General features: G+C 33.9%; 1 protein-coding gene across 1 annotated transcript; it reads right to left on the reverse strand.

The window, feature by feature from the left end:
* Window positions 1-18,271: 18,271 nt before the first annotated feature.
* Window positions 18,272-21,058, reverse strand: LOC143578305 (beta-caryophyllene synthase-like). Its single transcript, XM_077061926.1, has 7 exons — window positions 20,933-21,058; window positions 20,178-20,453; window positions 19,669-20,050; window positions 19,359-19,577; window positions 19,132-19,270; window positions 18,805-19,053; window positions 18,272-18,699 (listed from the first exon to the last, which is right to left on the reverse strand). Exons 1-7 carry the CDS (start codon window positions 21,042-21,044, stop codon window positions 18,406-18,408), a joined length of 1,671 nt encoding a protein of 556 aa, XP_076918041.1. The 5' UTR covers window positions 21,045-21,058; the 3' UTR covers window positions 18,272-18,405.
* Window positions 21,059-22,455: the final 1,397 nt, after the last annotated feature.

Consider the following 22,455-nt stretch of genomic DNA (forward strand, 5'->3'; position numbering starts at 1 on the left):
CCATCGCGTATCGCGACGTAGGCCAAGCCAGTCACCATGTAGGCTGGCCATGTGGTGTGCTTTGTGCCATGTGTCGCCACGTGGCGAACGGTGTGCCACGTGGCACGCCACGTGCCTCGCTGTCAGACAACCCAACACGATACGTGATGGGTTTCCCTTCTGATCCATCACGTATCGCGATGGGTCAGGAAACCAGAGTTTTCATTTTTAACCCTAAGGTTTGGATTTTGACATTTTTGGTCCCTTGACTTTGGAAACTTGATGATTTGAACCCGATACTTTCACGACATTACACATACCTCGGATATTATTAGGGTCAAGTGTCATTCATCCTCGGATATTATTAGGTTCCGGTTTCCTTCATCCTCAGATATTATTAGGGTCCGGTGCCCATCATCCTCAGATAGTGTTATCGTCAGGTGCCCTTGTTTTCGTACCATACTTCGCATACCTCGGATATTATTAGTGTCTGGTGCCATTCTTTCCATACAACTATACATACATTCCTATATATATAATCACATAATCTTAACCTCTTTATGTACTTACAACATTCACACATCATACACTTACTATATAACTTACTATATAAGCGAGTGTATTAACCTATAACATAGAGTATGCACATAACCCCGAAAAAATAATAGAGAAAAAGGGCTAGAAACTCACTAGAATCCTGTTTCTTTATGAGTTAATTGTAATAAGTTGTGCACGGCTAACTGTGTAACAATTATAAGCATCTTAACTACCCCTAACTAGATCATACTCCAAGTAAGTGAAACCTCTAACAAAAGGGGGTCGGGGGCAGTGCCCCTGGTAGCGGAATTCTAGGGGCGGTAGCCCCTAGCAGGGTCCAAGGGTTCGAGCCCCTGGCTGGGGTCAAGCTTCAATAATACGCCTTCTTTAAATATTCAACAGAAAATGCATCTTTAAACGAATCGAGTTTCATTTGAGTCAAGATTTATTCTAATCGAATTGAGTTTTCATTCTAATGGAATCGAGTTTTCATTCTAATCGGATCGAGTTTTCATTCTAATCGAATCAAAATTTCATTCTAAACGAATCGAGTTTCAATTCGATTCGTTTCATTTCGATTCGATTCGTTTCAATTCTTTTTGATTCGTTTCATTTTGATTCGATTCATTTTTCCTCCAAAAGAATCGATTTGAATATGGTTTTCCATACCTTTCTATTCTAATCACTTTCTTACATCACGTTATGCCCGCTTTATTGATGAAGCGAGTTCTGGGCCATAACAACTTCATTTTCTTACTTTAACTCGGTCCGAACGTCACTAGTCTGTCCCGACTCATCCCAAACAACTTGTTTATTACAATGTTTATGTTTTTCTTACATGATATGACTCAATTTTCCTTAGTATCAAATCTTAAGACAAACCGACATCTAAAATCTAACCTTTACACCAACAACGTATCTTTTTGGGTTCCAGTTTTGTTCAGATTTGTACCAACACGTGGGTCTAGATGTATTTCTTGTTTGACGATGATGATAGAACACGAAATATATTCCTCTTTAGCTCAGATCTGGATCCGGATTTGAAGGATAGTGTTTGTGTGTGTTTTTGGGTGTGTGGAGGCAAATGTGAAAATAAGGGTTTAGGGAGGGTTAAGGGTGTTTAAATACCCCCTAAGCACATGGACTAAGTCCCATCAATATCCCTTATTCTATATTTGATTCTCCAAGCCAACTCTATTATTATTATTATTATTATTATTATTAAACTTAACTAAATAATAACGCGCAATTAAGTAAGTACAATTCTTTTATTTATTATTATCAAAAGTATGATGTTACATAACACCCTCAAATCTTCAATTTTTCCTTAATGAAGTTCCAAAGGTTTTTATTATATTATTGTATTATATTATATTACAATAAGAAGCACTGAATTGGTTTGATGAAACAAGTATAACAAAATGATACATCCCCGTTGTTATAAAAGTCGACGACATCCTTTGACCAGTTTTTCAACTCATCAACTTCAACTGCAAATATTTTTTTCTTAAGGGTTTTCAACTGTGGGCGGCCTCTTTACACGCCTTCAAAGTTGCTTCGTAATTCTTGCAGATTTTGGAGCTGGCTGAGAATAAAAAAAAATCCATCGTTATTTTTCTCCATATTTTACCGTAAACAAAGGGATTGAATGGTTTGGGATATTTTGGTAAGTAGGAGGTGACTGGGGTGTTGATCGGGTTGCTTTATATAGAGAAGAATTAGAGATGTTAGAAATATAGCTTTGACTCTATATGCCCCGTATAGCCCTATACGGGGGTGTATATGCAGCCCCTCCACAGTAAAAAAATCTCTATATTATAGGATTTATTTTTTTTTTTCTAAAAAATTAACAAAATAAAAACAATAATATACGCAAAAAATAAAAAGAATATTTTATATATATTTTTAAATATTTTAATAAAAATGATAACATGTATGTATGTTTGTATGATACAAGGTATATATCATCCTAAATCAATGAGCTCAAGGAGGACTCTCTAAGTTTCATTTATTCTCTTATACTCATTTATACGATCTTGGTACAAACCACTTCATTTGTGTTCTGCTTCATTTGCGTACTTGGCCCAGTTAAATACCAGCACCGGCACTGGAAATTCCCCTTTCAGTTTTACATGAATCCAATGATTATTGTTAACTTAAGGATGGCTAAAACCGGAATCTCAGACAATGCTTCAGGACTCTGTCTCATCGAGAAATAAGTCTGACTATTGCGTGAATCTAAATGGACTAGAACACACTCATATGTGTGAGAAACCATGTGTCCATGTGCGGGTATTGTAAACTAATGACTCCGTGGTTTTGAGTAGAACTGAACCTGACCGGCCTAGGTTGTTACGAATTGTATCACAATAACCTGACATCTATGTATCCAACATGTACTTCCACTAGGCTTTGTTTATGTCCATCTCCTTGATCATGTTTTCCCTAACCTCCCTCAAGTGTTTTTTTGGCATGCATAAATGTAACATTTTGGGTTTTCTATTTCCTCATATTTGTAATCATACCCGATCCGGTTTGTGGCCGGGTATTTCATCAATAAAAATCCCGCATTTGTTTAGTATATATTTATTTTTTATTTTTTTTACTTTTAATTTAAATTGATAATAACTATTATGATTGAGCAAAAACACCCCTTAAACTAACATTTTACCACTCTTGCACCCACAACTAAAGACCTAGGACCAAGTTGCAATTTAATCAAACATTTTCCCTCCTTCTCCTCTCACTACCGTCACCACTGACGCCTCCCTTTTCTCGTTCCTCAGTTTTCAGCATAATCAAAGTAATTGGTTATACCAAATCATCCCTAACCTTAAATGAATCACACCGACCCTTTAAATATGGTAAATGACAACGATATAGCAGCTTATTCGTTTAAGGTTTATCCATGGCTAACTCGTCCCTAATGCACTATATAAACACGATCAAAATGCAATTAATCGATACCAAACCATCTCTGCACCATCACGAAACTAAACCCTAACTCAATTTCACTAATCAAAGTCGTCTAGACCAGTCTCGGGTGCAAGTTTGAAGTCTTGAACCCTAGACCTCGTCTCCTTCAATACATCATAATTTTCGATAATAGATTTATGCTTTCTGGTCGTTTGCTACTGATTAAGCTAATAATATTTTGAATTCAAGCTTACTTAAAACCCCACTGAATCCCAAACCCGTCATGGTCTTGGTATTTTAATTATTTAGTTTATAGTTAATGAATATTGTCTTTAACAACTAGGAACTATTGTTGACGTATCTCGAGGAGCTTAACTGTTTTTATCCAAACTTTTATCATTGTCTCATTCTCATTAACCCACTCGATAAGGTGCGTAATCACAACCCCCTTTTACTATTTCACATTTTTTGGCGGCGTTATGTGTTCACAAGTTAAATAGCTTTATGTTTTTCACTAAAATTCCACTATTTGTGTAGATATGCAATTGCTCAATTGCTTTATACGTGAAAATGTGACTATGTGTTTATTTTGAGTTATTGGTATCTCCTCATCATCCTTATTAGTATGATCAAACGCCGCCGGAGTAACTCAACCCATTTGGGACGAAGGAAATGGCCATTTTTATATTATTGTTATGTTAATTGTTGTAATTCATATTTATCGCAAGAAATTGTCATTTTCAATATTATATATATACAAAAACCGTGATTACTTGCTCAACTTTATGTTGACAAACTATATATTCTCACGCATGATGCATGTAGCTATTTGGGACGGAGAAAGAATATAAAGAATAGATTGGACCTTAGGTTGCATGACGAATAAAGATGGATTTTATTTTAATTATTTAATTGTGATGAATATATCCGTTAAGACAATACTATGTTTTTGTGTACTTGAATGCTTTATGAAATAAATAATTTAGATATTGACACGATAATTCATTTAGTATCTTTTGATATTTGATATAAATTATGTCGTGCCCCAGCATGTTCTACAATAGGTTGGGGTGTGACACTAAACCCAAAGTGATTGCTTGAAACCGTAGTTACCATATGGCTTTACATCTTTAATTCTTGAGATTAACGAGTACGACTAGGTGGGAATAATATTCTTAAACCTACTTGTAAAGCCCCGATCCCGGTGCCTACTTGGGTGTTGGATTTACTCATCAACACAGTTCTAAATATCAAAGTTAAATAAAACTTTCGCAGAATATAAAACTTCAACCATATATATTACATGACATTCAAATCTTGTCTTAAATAAACATTCTTTGTCTTTTAAAATAACATTAAATATTTAAAACATCATAACATTTTTCCTTGAGATGCTAATGTCTTCAATTTCATGTCATGTGTCCACGTCAAGCGAACTGCCTTATCCTACTCACCTACGTGCATACTAATAGTCAGCTACGATGAGTGAGTTCTAGTTAATCATACAATACGTTCGTTACCTTACTTATATGTATCCGAAAATACATATTACTTTCTTTACATATACTTACCTTCATTCATATTTTATACTACCATACTTTCTTTTTATATACTTACTTACCTTCATACTTTCTTTCTTTCATATTTGTACCTTACGTTTTAAAGAGCATTACGCCCTACTTTCCTCAAGTATTATTACGGCCCGGATCCCTCTTGCCTCGGGTATTATTAGGGCCCGGTTCCCTTTTGCCTCGAATATTATTAGGGTTCGGTTCCCTCTTTCCTCGAGTATTATTAGGGCCCGGTTCCCTCTAGCCTCGAATATTGTCAGGGTTCGGTTCCCTTTCTTCCATACACCTTACCTTACCTTTCTTTGTCTTTATAATTATAACAATCATACATACTTTCAATATTTGCATTGGCATACATACATTATACATACATACTTTCTTTTACATACTCATTCCATACTTCCTACACATTACTTTCTTTGACAATACGTGCAATATCCGAAGATCGTTTACGTACCGTTATACATGCATCTATAACACAAATATAACTATCACATCTATCATTATGACATAAACTTACCACTTAAGGTAAGTGTATTAACATTCACATTGAGTAAGCACACAGCCCCAAAAACATAACAAGGAATGGGGCTAGAAACTCACTTGTGTTCTTTTACGTTCATCGTTAATGGTTATTTCTTTCCTTAACTGGGCTCGGCTAACTGTACATAAATTTCAAGAATCAATATTTTCCCTAATCACATTATTTAGGTTTCAGCAGAAACGGTTAAGTCTGGTCTATTCTAATAAAGTGTTCTCTTTCCATTCGAATACTTTTGTATTCGAATACACTTTGTATTCGAATACACTTTATATTCACGTACTAATTTGCATGGGACATTGTATGAGATTTGACCATATATTCGAATGGAAAGCCTTGTATTCTAATGACCTTGTATTCGAATGAAATGCCTTGTATTCTAGTGGTCCACCTTACTTGAACTTATTGTAACGCCTTTGTATTCGAATACTAGTGTATTCGAATACACTTTGTATTCGAATAGAACTTGAGTGAAACCTGCATTCGAATAGGATTGTATTCCAGGGAATTGTATTCGATTGAAATTGTGTTCGAATAGGGTTGTGTTCACAAGGAATTTGTATTCGATTGGTCCACCTATTCGAACATACCCACTGATGTTGTACTCGAATGGTAGCCCGTTCGAATACATCTACTGTCTTATTGTCCATACCTATGATTATCATTATCATTATATATTTTATCATCCATTCACATAGTTTATTGTTATATAACCTCCTAAATGGTCTTCCTTACCCTTGGACCAAAATTTATCTTTCTTAGCAATAAAGTTTAGACCTTTATCGATTTCAAACCTGTTTTAGGCTAGATCTTGGGTTTTCACGGGGGGAGTATATAGTAACGAGTTCGTTAAGTCCATTTTGGCATCAAGTTTGCATTTTTATGGCACAACAATACCCGATTTTCTCTAGGGCTAAGTCTTAGGGCCAACCGTTCTTAAAAACATGATCTTTACGTGTAAAGAGCGTACCTTTTGACGTTTTTAGGCTATGGTTAGCTTCGATATATAACTAGGGACTCGTTTCTTGCTTGATAGCTAACGATCTAATAATATCTAGCTTGATTCGTGGGTCTTGAATCTCGGCCGAAAGGGGGTTATGCTTGAGAGTGATTGTGTGTGTTTTTGAGTGTGTAGGAGGCTATACGATAAGAATGATTGTTTTAGGATTTTAGGGAGGTTTATGGAGTATTTATACTCTCTTAAGCCCATGGACCTAAGGCCCATCACCATCCCTTATTCCATCTTTCATTAACCAAGTCCATGCTCTTTTATTTTATTTAACTTAATTAAATATGAACACACTTTTAAACAAACACAATTCCTTTTATTTATTATTATCAAAAGTAGGATGTTACATTCTATGACTGACGTCTTTTGGATCATGGATTAAAGGGAAACCGAGGTCATCTCCCATCGGTTGGTTGTTAGATGAACGTATCATTGGTTTATGACACATGCTCGGGATCTTAAACCGGGACTGAGATTGTGAACACAACAACAAAAGAGTGTGGGGTTTAGGTGTTAACTCCCGTGACAAGGAATGGGTGTACGAGCTGTGTCTCGGGGGATCTCGTGACGAGGAAGGGGTGTACAAGCTGTGTCTCGGGAGATCCCGTGACGAGAAAAAGGTGTACGAGCTATGTCTGGGGGATCCGGTTTTTGGCTTGCTGGTTTAAATTTGGACGCCCCGAGGGTCCTCTCGTTTCTTTGCCTCTTTCTTCTTTTTCAATATCATACTTTTCTTTTGATTACGGTTATTTAGTAACAAAACTGTTTTTTTCATATCCTAAAGTTCTACTTCATAGCCTGGTTCTTCGTTCCGACTAAATACCGGACTAAAAATATTTCTTGGCTCATGGATTCAAGAAAATGAAATGAAACACAAGGCTTAGACAAATTCGGTTCACTGTTTAGTGTTTTATGTCTTTCAAAGGAAAATATATATTTCCTTTATAATTTCCCATTTTAGATATTTTGTCAAAGAATATATATATATATATATATATATATATATATATATATATATATATATATATATAAAAGTGAGTTCATTTTAAATTATTTAAAAAAAATGGGTTATAATAGTGGTTTGTCACGTTATTAAGTCGGTCTCGTGTCAAGAAGAATCCTAAACAGACCCAAAATGAGTTTAAGCAAGTGGTTTGTTTTCGGTCGGTTCCAAACTCAACTTTTTATGTCGGATTCGTTTCTGGCTTGATAAAAATATTATTTTCGGAAGATGTGAAGAAAATAATTTGTTTTAGATGTTTAAGTAATAAAATAACCAAACCGAAACCAAATAAGTGCATAAACGAGTCGGGTTTGTTTTTGATGAAAACCCACTTATGACAAGTTGTTTTCAACAAAGTATTTTATTTTAAACAAACCGAACACGCTGTAATACAACATAAAACATACCCGGAAAAAGAACAAGAAGAAAAGAGAAAATGTCTTGAACTTCTCAGATTGACTTTTAAAAGTCAATCTTAATAAAAATCCAAAATAGCATCTCCGGAAGTTTATGTGAATAAATGTGTGACAAAGTTGGAGGGGTGAAGTTGGACTCTATTTATAGGCAAAGATGCCCAAGAATGATGACAAAAAATTGAATTTGGCCAAAACTAGTAATGGTCTTTAATTCTTTGAATTGACCATTGACTCAATTGATAGAATTTAAAACAATGTTTGAATGTTTGAACATGTATATTATCATTATTATGAGTTTTTGACCAAAGTTTAAATGGTGTAAGAAGATATTTTTCATCTTTTAAAAAGACTAACTTTAGATAAAAGAAAGTGTGACATAACTAAATTAAAAAAGTGTACATTGGTTATGTATCAATAATTTTGTTTATTTAACATTTGAATAAAAAAAAATAATGATTGTATAATTTTTATCTATATATATATTAGTAACGATGATACATTAAATAACTTTATGAAATAAAAACTATTATATACGCAATATGTAACGTATGGTACCATATGTATAACTAAACGGATCATATAAAAAAAATAAAACGTCGGTCTTAAAAAGATTTATGAATGTTACATTTTCCATCATCGCCTTACATCATTGTAGTTTTGTTATATTAGGTTTACCTTTGATTTTTTATGAACTTAATTGGTTGCTTTTAACGATTTTCATATTTTGTTCGTTCGTAATTTCCGCAGCCTTTATTACTTTATGGTATTTGATTGATTCCATTGAGCAATTTTGATGTTCTCAATCTTAAGCACACCATTTTGGGTGTAAAGGTTTGGTTCCGTACAACCATGGTTGCCACAAATTAATTCATGCATCACTTATCAATGGTTGCCTGTGAATTGCTCTTGCTGTACATTGAAGCTGCATTGGGTTTCATCCTCACCAAATTTGCACAGGGCATTGCACATAAAACAGCTATGGTATGTTAAATATATCTGTATATTTGTTTCATATGCATGCTACATGAACATATAATAACTTATTAATCGTGTATATGAACTTTTTTTGCATATCAAGAATTAGAAGTATGTTCTGCACATCGACCCTACTCACAATCAAATGCCCTAGGTTATTATAGGCAAATTCTCAATTCCCTAAATTGGATTTTTGATACTAATCGTGGCGTTGTGGCATCCTCCTTCCCTATCTGTAACAGTTGCATTTTAACAATTGCAATTATGTTCCCTGAATGTACGTGTTTAATTAATTTCTTAAAATTTTCTTAATAATCTTATCATTACAAATGAAATTGCAAAGTTATGAATTAGCAGATCACATATGCCGGTGATTATATTTAACAACTATATGATTTAGCACTTGAGATTATATGCACTTACGCAGGGGTCATGCTTATGTTGATCACCAGGTTTTTTATCGCTGCATTTAGTCTCAATAACATGTTAATTAATTTAAATATTGTGTTTAATGAGTTTAATCCAATTGGAAGTTGTTTGGTTCAATTGCTAAAGATTTAATTAGTCTTGTTATTGTAGTTACAATGTGTTTAGATTCTCTCGCTATGGTCGACTTGTTGACGATAGCGTTCCTGGCTTCTCGGAATCATGAGGCATCTGATCATCATCATCTTTTGGTAGTTTTTTTGGGTTTTTCCTGTAAGATTTTCTTCCATGTTTGTATTTTTTTTCAATTGTTTATTGAAAATAATTGGAAAATGAGGTGCTTATGTGATTCAACAGATGAATGTCGTGCAGCGAACACTTGTGGAGACTTGGGGTTTGATCCGTGACACTTTTGCTGATCCAACTTTTAATCATCATGGTAGGGCTAAAAAGATGGTGGAATACATTATTTTAACTATGTGATTGCATAGAGAAATAAAAGTGTTCAAAAATTAAATGTTAACATTTTTTTGTGAATATAGAAGATTATGTAGATTACGTGTTTGATCATTTGCATGTATGGGTTTTGCAGTCTGAGACCCAAAGCTACTGAACAATGGTGGAATACCGCTTAGAACAGTTGATGCAACATATAACAAGATTAGAGGAATGCTTTCTGCTCTTGAAGACCCGTTCACTCGTATTATTAATTCAAAGGTACATCACTTTATTGTTACTACCGGTCTACCTCTTTCATTTTTAGTTTTCTTGTATTTTTAACATCGAGTGATGACTAAAAAAACAGGAATACAAAATTTGAGAATTGGATGTGATGGAAACGTGCAAGGAATCGTTATCTTTGTCAATGCTGAACCAAAAACCGGTCATCTGGTTTGCATAACACATCAATTTTATTCACATATATTCTTACTCGATTATGAGATTTTACAATTTAGATCCTGATGACTAAAAAAACAGGAATACAAAATTTGAGAATTGGATGTGATGGAAACGTGCAAGGAATCGTTATCTTTGTCAATGCTGAACCAAAAACCGGTCATCTGGTTTGCATAACACATCAATTTTCTTCACATATATTCTTACTCGATTATGAGATTTTACAATTTAAATCCTTATAATTTCTTGTTTCGGTTTTACTATCTTGTGTTGTGAAAGGTCAAGCTGCATGAGCTGGAATCCGTGTAGGCGATGAGTTGATTGAAATTAATGGTATGATCCTCATTTAGGATATGATTGTTTACCCTTTTACATTCAATAAAATATTATATAACATATTATACAACTTTTTAAATCTTGTTAACCAGGTGAAAGGCTTAACGGGATTAGCGGTGTAATTTGACAAAATGTGACAATAGCAAAAGGTACTGAATTTCACTTATGAAATAAATATAATATGATGAATATATTTCCTATAACATAAAAATTGTTTCTTAATTTCTTGTTTAACCTTTCTGAGAACAAACTGGCTTCGGGTTTATGTTGTCATGCATATGGTTAAGAATGGGTGGTATCATGATGCAGGCTTGTAGGAAAGATGATGTGTCTTTGTGTTTATGTTTATGTAGCCCTTCCCCCGAATTGAAATTTCTTTCTTCCCTCACTTACTCAAAAAAAGGATTTTCTTTTAAATTGTCATTCCATCCCTGAGACGGACCTGTTAAATTGGTAACTCAATGTCTCACTCTCTTTATTTCAGTTTTGGTATTAACTTCTTCGATGGGTTTGGGTAAATGTGAAAACATAGAGATCCTGTAAAAGATGGAACGGCTTCTGGACTAAAGATGTCAAAGATGGAACAATTTTTTCACCGAAGATTGTAGAAAAGACTGCAAAATCGAGCATTCAAATTGATGATTAATGATCCATCTGAGTAGATTGCATGTGTTATATGCAGGTAATACTGTTATACAATATATAAGATTGTTATTTGTAGTTTATTGAGTCATGTAATCTTGGTTATATAACTTTGTTGTATACAGACCATGTGAGTTTAGTGCAGATAGCATTAATTATCAAACATCTATTGTTTGGGACTAGGTTTCTGAATCTTCCAACTTCAGTTTTTTTCGGTACTATGATCTTCTAAATAATATTATTAGAGACAAGAGGCGGGTCCTGGAACGAGACCGTACTGCAATGCGAAAGCCCGTTATAGAATTAGGTGGCACGCTTAGTGCTGATTACGCTCCGACTGTAAAATGTCGTCGAGGTGGAGGGGTAATTAATGCAACACTTATAACTCTGACTTGATATTGTTTTGGTAAAAAGTGGGTCGCGTGGGTAACAAGTCATAATAAACAAAAACAATAGTGCAACTTGTATATGTCAAAACGAGCCCGTCAGGCTTTTCTCGATTCCTTTGTCCTAATTTTTTATAAATAACCTATCTGACTATATGTATTTTAAAAGATGTGATGCATAACCTATCCGAGCATACGAGTTCAACTGTAATTTTGAGATGGGATTAAAGTACGTAAAAAAGTTCAATGGTGATTGCAGTCTAAGTTTTAGTCATGCTCTGATTTTGGTGGTTGCAGTCTAATTTTTAGTCATGTTCTGATTTTCTCTATGCGATTTTCAAAAGGGCCTTGCTTTTGCGAAATATTTAACTAGCCTTTTAAGTTTTAAATAGTTTTATATTGAAGTAAACTATTATGTAGGCTATAACTAGGGGGCGCTCGGATACTAAGCTTACGCTTATACATTGGCAATTGATACGTTTTTACCTTTTCAGGCTTTTTTTTAATACGAAAGTAAACATATACTTGTATACATCACTGACGTTAGTTTTAAAAAAAACTTAAATCAGGAATTTGTTTATTCTATTCTTTTGACTAATGTTATATAATTTTTTTTTATTTTATGTATCTTACTCTATTTGAAATATAAACTTGGTATAGCAAATGATGGTATCATAATAAACCGATACCGATTGAATCCTCATTACGTTTCCGCCGCAACTTACGGGCTCTTCGCAATATGTTTTATTCGTTTTAGCAGCCACGCCCACGCATATACCAACTTCTATCTAAATACTTATTGATTAAAGGGAAAATAGAACTTTTTAGTGCTTATGGTTATTTTAGTTACTTGCTACAACGCATAGGCTTTTTTACTCTTTTAACATTTAAATTTTTTTTACACATTAAATTTTTTTAACACAAACTATTAAATTAATACAAATTATAAAATTTAGTTGTCACGTGTTTATTTTATCTATGTTCTGATGTGAGTTTTCATCAAAACTAAGTTTGCCCGTCGCGAGGTGGACTCTATACCGTAACTTTTTAGTCATCTAATCTCTTGCCATTTTAAACAAAACTCAGATCGATGTGCTACAAACCAAATTCCCGTTGGATCCCCGCCGCAACGCGCGGGCACCACTACTAGTATATTATATACTAGATTGAGGCCCGTGTATTACACGGGTATTTGATGAAAATTTTAAACCGTAACCATTAAGTGAATTACAGTCAACAAAATGATCATATATTGTTAATACAATTACAATTTATATGAAAATTACAGAAATTACATAACTAAGATTACACAAATATGTTACAAATAAGTACTCCTCCGTCACATTAGAAGTGTCATGGTTTGAAAAACACAAAGTTTAAGGTAGATTGAATGATTACTTTTCTTTCTTACTAAATGACAATAATGCCCTTGAAAATTGGGTCCATCAACATTCGTTATTAATGTTAATTGTGTGTGGTTAAGGTAAATTTGTAAATTGACTAATAAATTTTGAAAGTAGAAATTTGTAATGGGACAAACAAAAAAAGAAACATTGACACTTTTAATGGGAAGGGGGGAGTAAAATCTTCCTTGTACACTACATTTGTGATTGCATTGGTTGGTATACATTGTTTATCAAAAATCAAAATCTTTAGTCCATGTATGCCTGTAACTCTTTATAAGGTAACATATATGTCTGCTTATAACTCTTGGTATAGCCATGTATAGTTGTTTGTGTGACAAATAAGGTTATTCAAGTACATACCGCGACCCTAGATAAATTATAATATATATCCATGAAACTAAAAAAAATATATTCATACACATAAAATAATATACCTTTTGATCAATTAATATATATGATGTCATTTGAGATCATTTGCTCATGTTTATAAAAAAACATGATTATTTCAAAAAACAGATTACCTGAACTTTGATGATATAATTATCCTTAGAATCTTTAGAATCTGAATTGATTGATCATGAAAAATAATTTGTTGTTATTAATATTCTGCATATGACAAATTTTAATTAATTTTATATAGTAAATTAACAATTGTATAATCAACAAACATATAAAACCTTTTGTTATAATATACCTTTTGATCAATTAATATATATGATGTCATTTGAGATCATTTGCTCATGTTTATAAAAAAACATGATTATCTCAAAAAACAGATTACCTGAACTTTGATGATATAATTATCCTTAGAATCTTTAGAATCTGAATTGATTGATCATGAAAAATAATTTGTTGTTATTAATATTCTGCATATGACAAATTTTAATTAATTTTATATAGTAAATTAACAATTGTATAATCAATAAACATATAAAACCCAAAATTTAAATATACAAAATGATTTGTTTCATTTCATATGAATGGAAAATGACAAAGACATACTAACCTTAAAGCCATGTTCAAATAACAGCAAATTCTTTTTTTTTTGTTAAAAAAAATTGTGTATAGCTTTATTATTTTGAATATAAACTATAATAGACGTTTAATTATGTACTACCCAACAGGTAACACTAACATAACCTCAAATCATTGTATTTGTCTAAGAATAAAATACTAAGTAATGTAATATTGAAATGATTTGAACGAGTAATTGATGAAAACGATATTCTAGGTTTTCATATCCTAAATGATTTTTGAAAAACGAAAATAGTGGAAAAGGGATTGAAACAGATTTTTTTGTTTAAAAATTTGAATGCTTTTAATTAAGTGATTTGTCTTATAAGGCATAATAAATTTAATATATTTGAATGTATAAAAAAATATAAATCAAGTCATAAAATATATGTTTCTGGAGCATTTTTGTCTTGAGTTATGAAAGAAAATATTAGGGCTGTAAACGAGCTGAGTCGAGTCGAGCTAGAGTGTGCTCGAGCTCGGCTCATTTAAAGTTCGAGCCGAGCTCGAGCTCGTCGAGCCGGGCTCCTTTAATTTTTAATTTTTTTTTAATTTTTTATTTATTGTTTTTTATTTTATAATCTAAAACTTTGATATATAAAATACAAAAAAATAATAATTTTAACATACATATTATATAAAATTTATAAATTAGAGAATTTATAAGGTTTTAGGTATCGAGTGTCATAATATATGTATAATTTTTATTTATTTATTTATTTCTTGGTATTACATTATTACATATTGATATTAAAATTTAGGGTTTAATCTAAACGAGCCAACGAGCCGAGCTAACGAGTCGAGCCAAGACCGAGCCACGAGCCGAGCTGACCCTGGCTCGAGCTCGGCTCATTTAGAAATCGAGCCGAGTCGAGTCGAGCTCATTTAAAATCGAGCTTTTTCGAGCCGAGCTTTTTTCGAGCTATTTTCGAGCGAGTTTGGAGCGAGTCGCGAGCCACGAGCTTTTTGAACAACCCTAGAAAATATTGATCTTCTTGTTGCTAACCATTAATACTTCACAAAAAAGGTCATATAAATAAATGATAGATAGTTCATATAGTAAATTGTTATTCATATGGATTATAATTATAATATTCAACTTCAATAATTTAATGCTAAACACCGATATATATATATATATATATATATATATATATATATATATATATATATATATATATATATATATATATATATATATATATATATATATATAATTGTAGTCTTCATGTTTGCAATATTTATATAAAATGGTTGAAGAAAATTAAGAAAATACACATTTTTCTGAGTTCAAATATATATGAGAAAATTTTAAATCCAAATTTAAAACCAATCTTATATAAAAAATTATGCTTGCTGCTCAAATCCCAGCTTAAAAACAAGTTATAGTTTACCTTTATTTTAATTACCTATGATTTTAAAATTTTATTCTAATAGGTCTGCAACTTCAATTTTAATATTTCCTTATTTTATTATCTTTAACCATTAATGTTAATGAATGAATCAAATAATATTTACATTCAAGAAAAAAAATAAACTTCAATTCATATATTGAAATGACTTAAAATATAAGGATCAATATTGAAATGTTGAAAAAAAGAGGAAGAGAACTATGAGAATGACAAGTGGCAAAAATAGGTAGACATTTATTAGAATAGATAGATGAGGATATATGTAATTAATGGCTTTAGTAAGAAGATATATATGTAAAAGTCATTTTAAAAAAATTACCAACATAAATTTTCAGACACAATATTGAGAATCCATTATAATACAACCAATTTATACTTGTCCCATTGTTTAATCCAAAATATCATCATAGGTCGAACAAAAGAACCATCTATGAATGTGACGTAGGGTGGAGGCACTACGGAATACGATTGAGGATCCTATAATTTTTTGTTCGGATTTGTTAGGGAAGATAAATAATTTTTTCTTACAAAAAGTCTTTTTATATAAAGTTCTTATAATAAAATGATCCAATTACAATAGAGAAGCGGGTAAACAGGTAAGAGGTTGTGTTGTCACCCCTTTTGAATGACAAATCTGATCCTACTGAAAAAAAAGTTATCATTCTTCAGCATCAATGAGGTTGTGCACGACCCATTAAACTCTTTTTCCGAAACGTAGCTTGCCCCAAATGTATCGAAAGCAAAAGAAACGAAGACGTGTTAATTCTCGACACAGACCTTATCGTGCTTAGCAATTTTCCTGATTCTTCCTTTTACATGGGCTGCGTAGCAACAAACCCGGTGTCCCTAAGCCTCACAAGGAGGGCACTCCAGTCAGATCCACACAAGCATGCTTCCCCACCCATCCAAACACAAGAATATTTGCTGCTCAGAAAATAGACCTTCGTGTGGATCCGACAGGAAATTTACATAAGCCTTTTTGGTACTAAGATACTCGCCCATTTAACACATCACAAACGCTATCCTTAACCAACTCATGTCCTCATTAAACCATGGGAGTTCTTTGCAGTGAACTGCATGTTCACCAAAATTTTAAGGTGATTGGACATGGCTTATCAACTAGGAACATGGTCATTAAACGATATTTAAGAATGCTCGGTACCCCACTGCCGACATGTGTTGGCCTAACCCTTTGACGGAGATAACGGTCAAGAGATCTTGAGCATGAGGAGCCCGCATACATTTTACCACTGCTCTCTAGCAAGTGGGTAGGCCAATCTTTTGTCACAAACTTTGAACAATTTTACTATAAATGGCCACCGCCAAAGAATTTTGGGCTTTTTTTTGGGGGGGGGGGGGAGAGGTGTGATTATTAGCGAACCCACCAAGATTAAGATCGATAATGGAGTTGTGCAAACAACCCAAAGCACACCTAAAATCGGAATCCAACCCATCAGCACCACAATCACGTAAAATGTGGTATTATAACTTCCAAGATTGTGCTCTGGAGGCTACGAAAGCATAGGTGGAATTATACTCAGCTGAATACAAACCTAAACCCCCAAAACTGATTAGGAGAGATGCTAGTCTTCATAGATATCCCAAATATCCTCGATCGCAGCTCGGATCCCTTTGTATAAAACAGAGACACCATTCTTATTAAAAATAGGATGGCATGTATAAAGACTGAACAACAACTTAGCAACCCCCATACAGGAGCGAAGTAAGAGAAGCTCACATTGAGGGTCACGTAGGCGAGTATGACATCTCATTAGGTTCACTACTCTTAAAGCTCTCGTAATGGCCAAAATACTAATAAACCAAGAGAAGCTCACATTGAGGGTCGCGTGTGCGAGTAAGACATCTCATTAGGTCCACTACTCTTAAAGCTCTCGTAATGGCCAAAATACTGATAAAACCTGTGTCCTGGCTAATCGCACCCCCTATGTAGTTTTACATCTAACTCTGGCCTCTCAATTCTGCTAGAAAATAAACCTACTTTTCCCTTTACCCCATTGCACGACATTCAAAAGACTTCAGTCCTTTTAATATTAAGCTCAAGCCTCAAACATGGCCCCCAGAACCTAATAATATTCAAGGCTTTAGCCACTTCAATGGTGTCTGCTATAAGTGTGCCATCATATAAATACCAAGCCCCAAACATGGGCCCTCTATACCTGATGAATGGAGGGGGTGGGGGTGGGGTTTAAAGCTAACGCAAAGAAGAGGGGTAACCCCGGTAGTTGACTGAATACCACCATTCCATACATATAGCCTAGTCGATTGTCCGTATTAATCCATAGGGAAATAGATGGACATCTAGCACAAACCTCTTGCAGGATTGTGGATTATCATCAAGTTAAAGGCAATAGAAAAATCTATTGTAAACAAAGTCAACCCAATCAAAGTGGAGCATGTTAAGAAACATATTCGCACTATAAAGCCAACGACCAGCTTGCTATTGTATTTTGGAAAATTAGGAGTTAAAATGAGTATTATGGTAATCATATGGCTACTAGAAAGTAATACGTTGTTTGGTAACCATTTATAAAGAATGTTAAAGTACTTAACTAGATTAGGTACTATTTTTATGTTTTTTTTTAGTTTCATACTCAAACAAAACATGTATAAATTAATTATTTCCAAGTTAAAAATATCGCAGAATTGACCGAAAAACCGTAAAATACGTTACATATATGGTTTTGCTTGTTTATTCGTATCTTGATTTAATATAAACAACAAGGCACAATTCAAAGCATGGAACATCTTTTATTGATGAAACTAGAAATACAAATTATCAAAAGGAAACTCATACTCATAATCAACCATTTTGAAGAAAATGGATGAACTTATTTCAGTGCATGAAATAAACATAAAAGCAAACGAAAAATCAGGCATACAACAGACATCATGTGTTGATGTTCCATGAAGAGTCAAACTCATATGCTCATAGCATTAACAAACAGAGATTTGAAATCATTTTTTAGTTCTTTTCCCATGTGCGTGAACTGATCTTTATCGGTATACATCGCTTCTATCAATCGACCCAAGTTGGCGACACATGTTCTCAGAGGAACCGGAACCTCTGTACACATGAGGATTCCTCGCGATACATCTTTCCATGCATCTTCAATTATATTATGCACCAACCCATACGCATTCTCCTCTGTCACATTGTAATGCTTCATGTAACTCTCGACAATCGACGCAACATGTTTTCTTTCCTGCTCCTCCTGCATTTAACAAAAGTACTATTAACTTAAGTGCTTATAATAATATGTAATCATGTTTGATTTCTTTATAATGCATGCTTGTAGAGGCCGTAAATCCATTCATACCTTGTGTGAGGCGATGTCATCTTTGAGTCTAATTATCGCACCAACAGCTTTAATAAGAAGAGGTTTTGTGGTAATCCAGTTGAAGGCATCTTGTGTGACAATATCTCCCATGCCAACAAAACATGATGTTATAATCATGAAATTGCCACTGGTCACAAATGTAACTTCCATGTGCTCCTCTGCCTTTGGAACGTACCCATCGTTTGCCCATTTTGCTTCCGTCATTTGGCATTTAACGAAGTCTTTCATCTGTACGTATATTACAAAGCATTATATATAATAATGAAATTATAACTAAAGGCCGTACGCATGTTAATTAAAACTTACACCCTCTTTCGCATAGTTAACACGATATGACTTCCCCTCTTTTCTCATAATATCTTCCATTTCTTGGTACAAATTTATGAGCTCTTGGTATATCAACTTCATGTATTCTGGAAGCATATCTATGCATGCAATTGACCACCTACGATAAAGTAAATTTGCGAGTTTTTATTTACAAAACTTTCAAGCTTAAACATCATGTGCATCTATATGTACTTTCACGCGCGTACCTCTCAACTGCCTCGGTAAGTATCACAAGCTCTTCATAAGTACCATAAGCATCATACGTGTCATCAAAAATCATCCCCATTATAATCACTTTGGCCGTGAAAATTCTAGCTCGAGAATATTGCGGTTCACAATATATAGCCAGTGCCCAAAAGTAGCATTCAACCACTCTGTCTCTTACATGAGGTAGATTGTTTGGGGCATCAAAACGTTTCCACCACCTGCAAATTAAGTATGTAAGATATGATGCACTGAATGAATCATATAACATGGTTGATCGAGAGTTTGGAATTATTGTATGAACATGCATACTTGAAGATTTCGCTAAGCTCCTTCTTGTGTAATGATTGAAGCAGATTGAACCCCAATTTGGCAAGCTTAAGTAAATGCTTATTATGAGACTCTTGTTGTTGGTAGAAAGGGATGTACTTTAATGCATCAAGTCTTGGCAACCTTTTATGTATTGGTAGTTTAAGTGCCTCTTGTATTTGGCTAGAAAAACTTGGGTTTGCATGGAGCAGATTTTTTGCTATGTCTTCAAGGTGAGTCCTAGTAAAGGCTTGAGCATCATCAAGTATATGATCATCTTGCACCCTCACATATGTTGCTTCATACAGCTCAAGCATGCTTTGAGCATCGTTCCTTAGCGACTCCTTAAAATCCCCACTTTCGTCCTTGTATATATTGAAGATATCTGTTTTTTAATCCGTCATAAAAAACATGTCAAACTTGTATAATAGCTAATTTTGTACAATTTCTACTAACAACATTTTAATAGGTCAAACTATAACAAAGCGACTGTCAATAGAAATTTTACTCACCACATGAGACGTAGAAACCTTGTTGCCGCAAGAGTCGGAACCAAAGGGCAGGGCTACCACCATTCCAATCATCACCATACGCGTCATATATATTCTGCAAAGCTTTCTCAATATCTTTTTCAAAATAATATGCTATGCCAAGGCGTTGGATTGTATCAATCAGCCTTAATAGATTTGTATGTTCTTTTGGAACATTCAAAGCTGCCATTATATCTTTCCACACTTCTTTTATTAAATCTTCGACCATTTGTTTCATTTCATCTTCATTTGCTCCCTGAATTCATTCATGAATATAAGACCATTAACAACACTCATGGTTTGTTAATATTTTCAAATTTCATACCTTGTTGTAGATAAGAAACTTACGCCCTGCTTGCGGTGCGCGCATATAATGTATATATGTGTGAACCCTCGGGTGGGCAAAAGTAAAAGTGCACTAATTTTGACGTTATTTTACTAATCTCGTGAAAATAACGTTAAAAGTGGCGGAAGGTTAATCAGGCATCATGTGGTGGCGTTGATAGCCGACAGACAAGGGCACATGCACCAATCAGCCGGTGTCCCTGATGATTGAGTGCTATGTGCCTTATGTCCAAGGCTTGATGCAAAACTACTATCGAGCCGAGGGTCTCACCGGAAGCAGCCTCTCTATCCCTATGGGATAGAGGTAAGACTGTCTACATCTTGCCCTCCTCAGACCCTACCATATCATTGCTATTGGTGGGATATACTGAGTACGATGATGATGATGATGATGATGTTGTAGATAAGAAACTGGTCGCCCCAAATGCTAGGAGAAATGTGGCGAACTGGGCGAGACACTTCTTCTCCAAATGCCATATTTTTATAATCGAGTTGTTCACACATCAAGGAGATCGATTCGTGGCTATTTATAGAGAGTTGGCAAGAATAAAAACATATGCATAACGATACGGGTGTAAACTTTAATTCAAAAATTGTGCGCGCAACTTATGAGCTTAATTACATGACCCATGTGCACATATATATCTTAAAATATCATTTTAACATAAATATATTGTAAATGCTAGAGTAAACCAGAAATATCCTACGAAAACATTTTCTCGACTCCTACTTTTATTTTTTTATAAAATGCATCATAGTTTAGGTTTATTTTTGTTTGTTGAACTTTGGATGTGCATTTGTTAGAATTAGTTACCAAGTATCGTACAATACATGCACACATTTTCTAGACTTTTCAAGAATACCGAATCATACCGTACCAACAGTTTCGATACGATATCGGTACCCACTTTTAAAAAACTCAGTATCGACCGATACCAGCGGTCACAGTCAGTGGGCGTTCGGTAGAAAAACTGCAGCACGATTTGGTTGCAAATTGGTCATAAGAAGTTTTCTACGGTCGTTTTTCGAGCATAAATGTTCACTTGGATACATGTGTTTCCTACTATTTCTTTTTTTACAATATTTGTTATTTCCAACTTATGGAATGGGGTCTTTTAACTTTCATTTGTTATCCTTCATTTGGATTTCGCGTCTTTTCTATTCTTTTAAATTAACGAATCTGTAAAGATATAACTCATGTGCATTGTGTAATAGGGCATTTTAGTATTTTTGTCCTTAAAAAGCTAGTTATGTAATTATTTTAAATATGTAACTTAGTTAAATCACTCATTCCACTGGTCGTTACCCAACCCGAATCCAAAGTTTATGTAGCCAAAGTTATGTTGTGGATTTAGGAGTGTGAGTCGTGACGGGTAGACGGGTTGTAGCTTGATGGGTTGAAATGTGCAACCCGAACCCGACCCATATAATTATTTGTGTCAAAGATGTCACCCATAACCCGCACACACATAAACTGTGGTTGATCCGGACACGACTCGTTTAACTCATTTATCAAAAACAAACAAACAAACAAACTAAACAAAATTGATATGAGGTCGGTAGAATACATGAGTAATTATATGAATATACTTTATAAAAATTATCTAAAGAAAAACTGGAAAATGAATTAGAAATTAAAAGTGTATCTTCAAATAAATGGAAAACGAAAAAAACACACAAAAACATATAATTAAAAAGTTTTTTTTAAATAGTTAAGCGGGTTAACGGGTCAACCTCTTTTTATACGGATCAACCCAAATACGACCCAATTTTTAACGGGTTGTGTTAGTCAACTCGAACGCGTGTTGTGGGTCATATTAACAATTGTCGCCCCTATGGAGATCCATTCATAATCCTAGATCCAAAATCTGGAACAATGGCATATTTTGCTTACCAGTATTGTTAGCCACCAGAC

The sequence above is a fragment of the Bidens hawaiensis genome, unplaced genomic scaffold, assembly GCF_021521415.1.
Source record: "Bidens hawaiensis isolate Kalapana, Puna unplaced genomic scaffold, B.hawaiensis_p1.1 tig00029123_1, whole genome shotgun sequence".
NCBI classification, from domain to species: domain Eukaryota; kingdom Viridiplantae; phylum Streptophyta; class Magnoliopsida; order Asterales; family Asteraceae; genus Bidens; species Bidens hawaiensis.

Excerpts from the sequence above, each read along its gene's own strand:
- LOC143578305 (XM_077061926.1), bottom strand. The coding sequence starts at position 21,044 with ATGTGTGAACAACTCGATTATAAAAATATGGCATTTGGAGAAGAAGTG. Across the intron at positions 20,454-20,932 it reads GTTTCTTATCTACAACATCA|AGGGAGCAAATGAAGATGAA; the intron begins TCATCATCATCA and ends ATGAATGAATTC. Across the intron at positions 20,051-20,177 it reads AGGTTTCTACGTCTCATGTG|ATATCTTCAATATATACAAG; the intron begins GTGAGTAAAATT and ends ATTAAAAAACAG.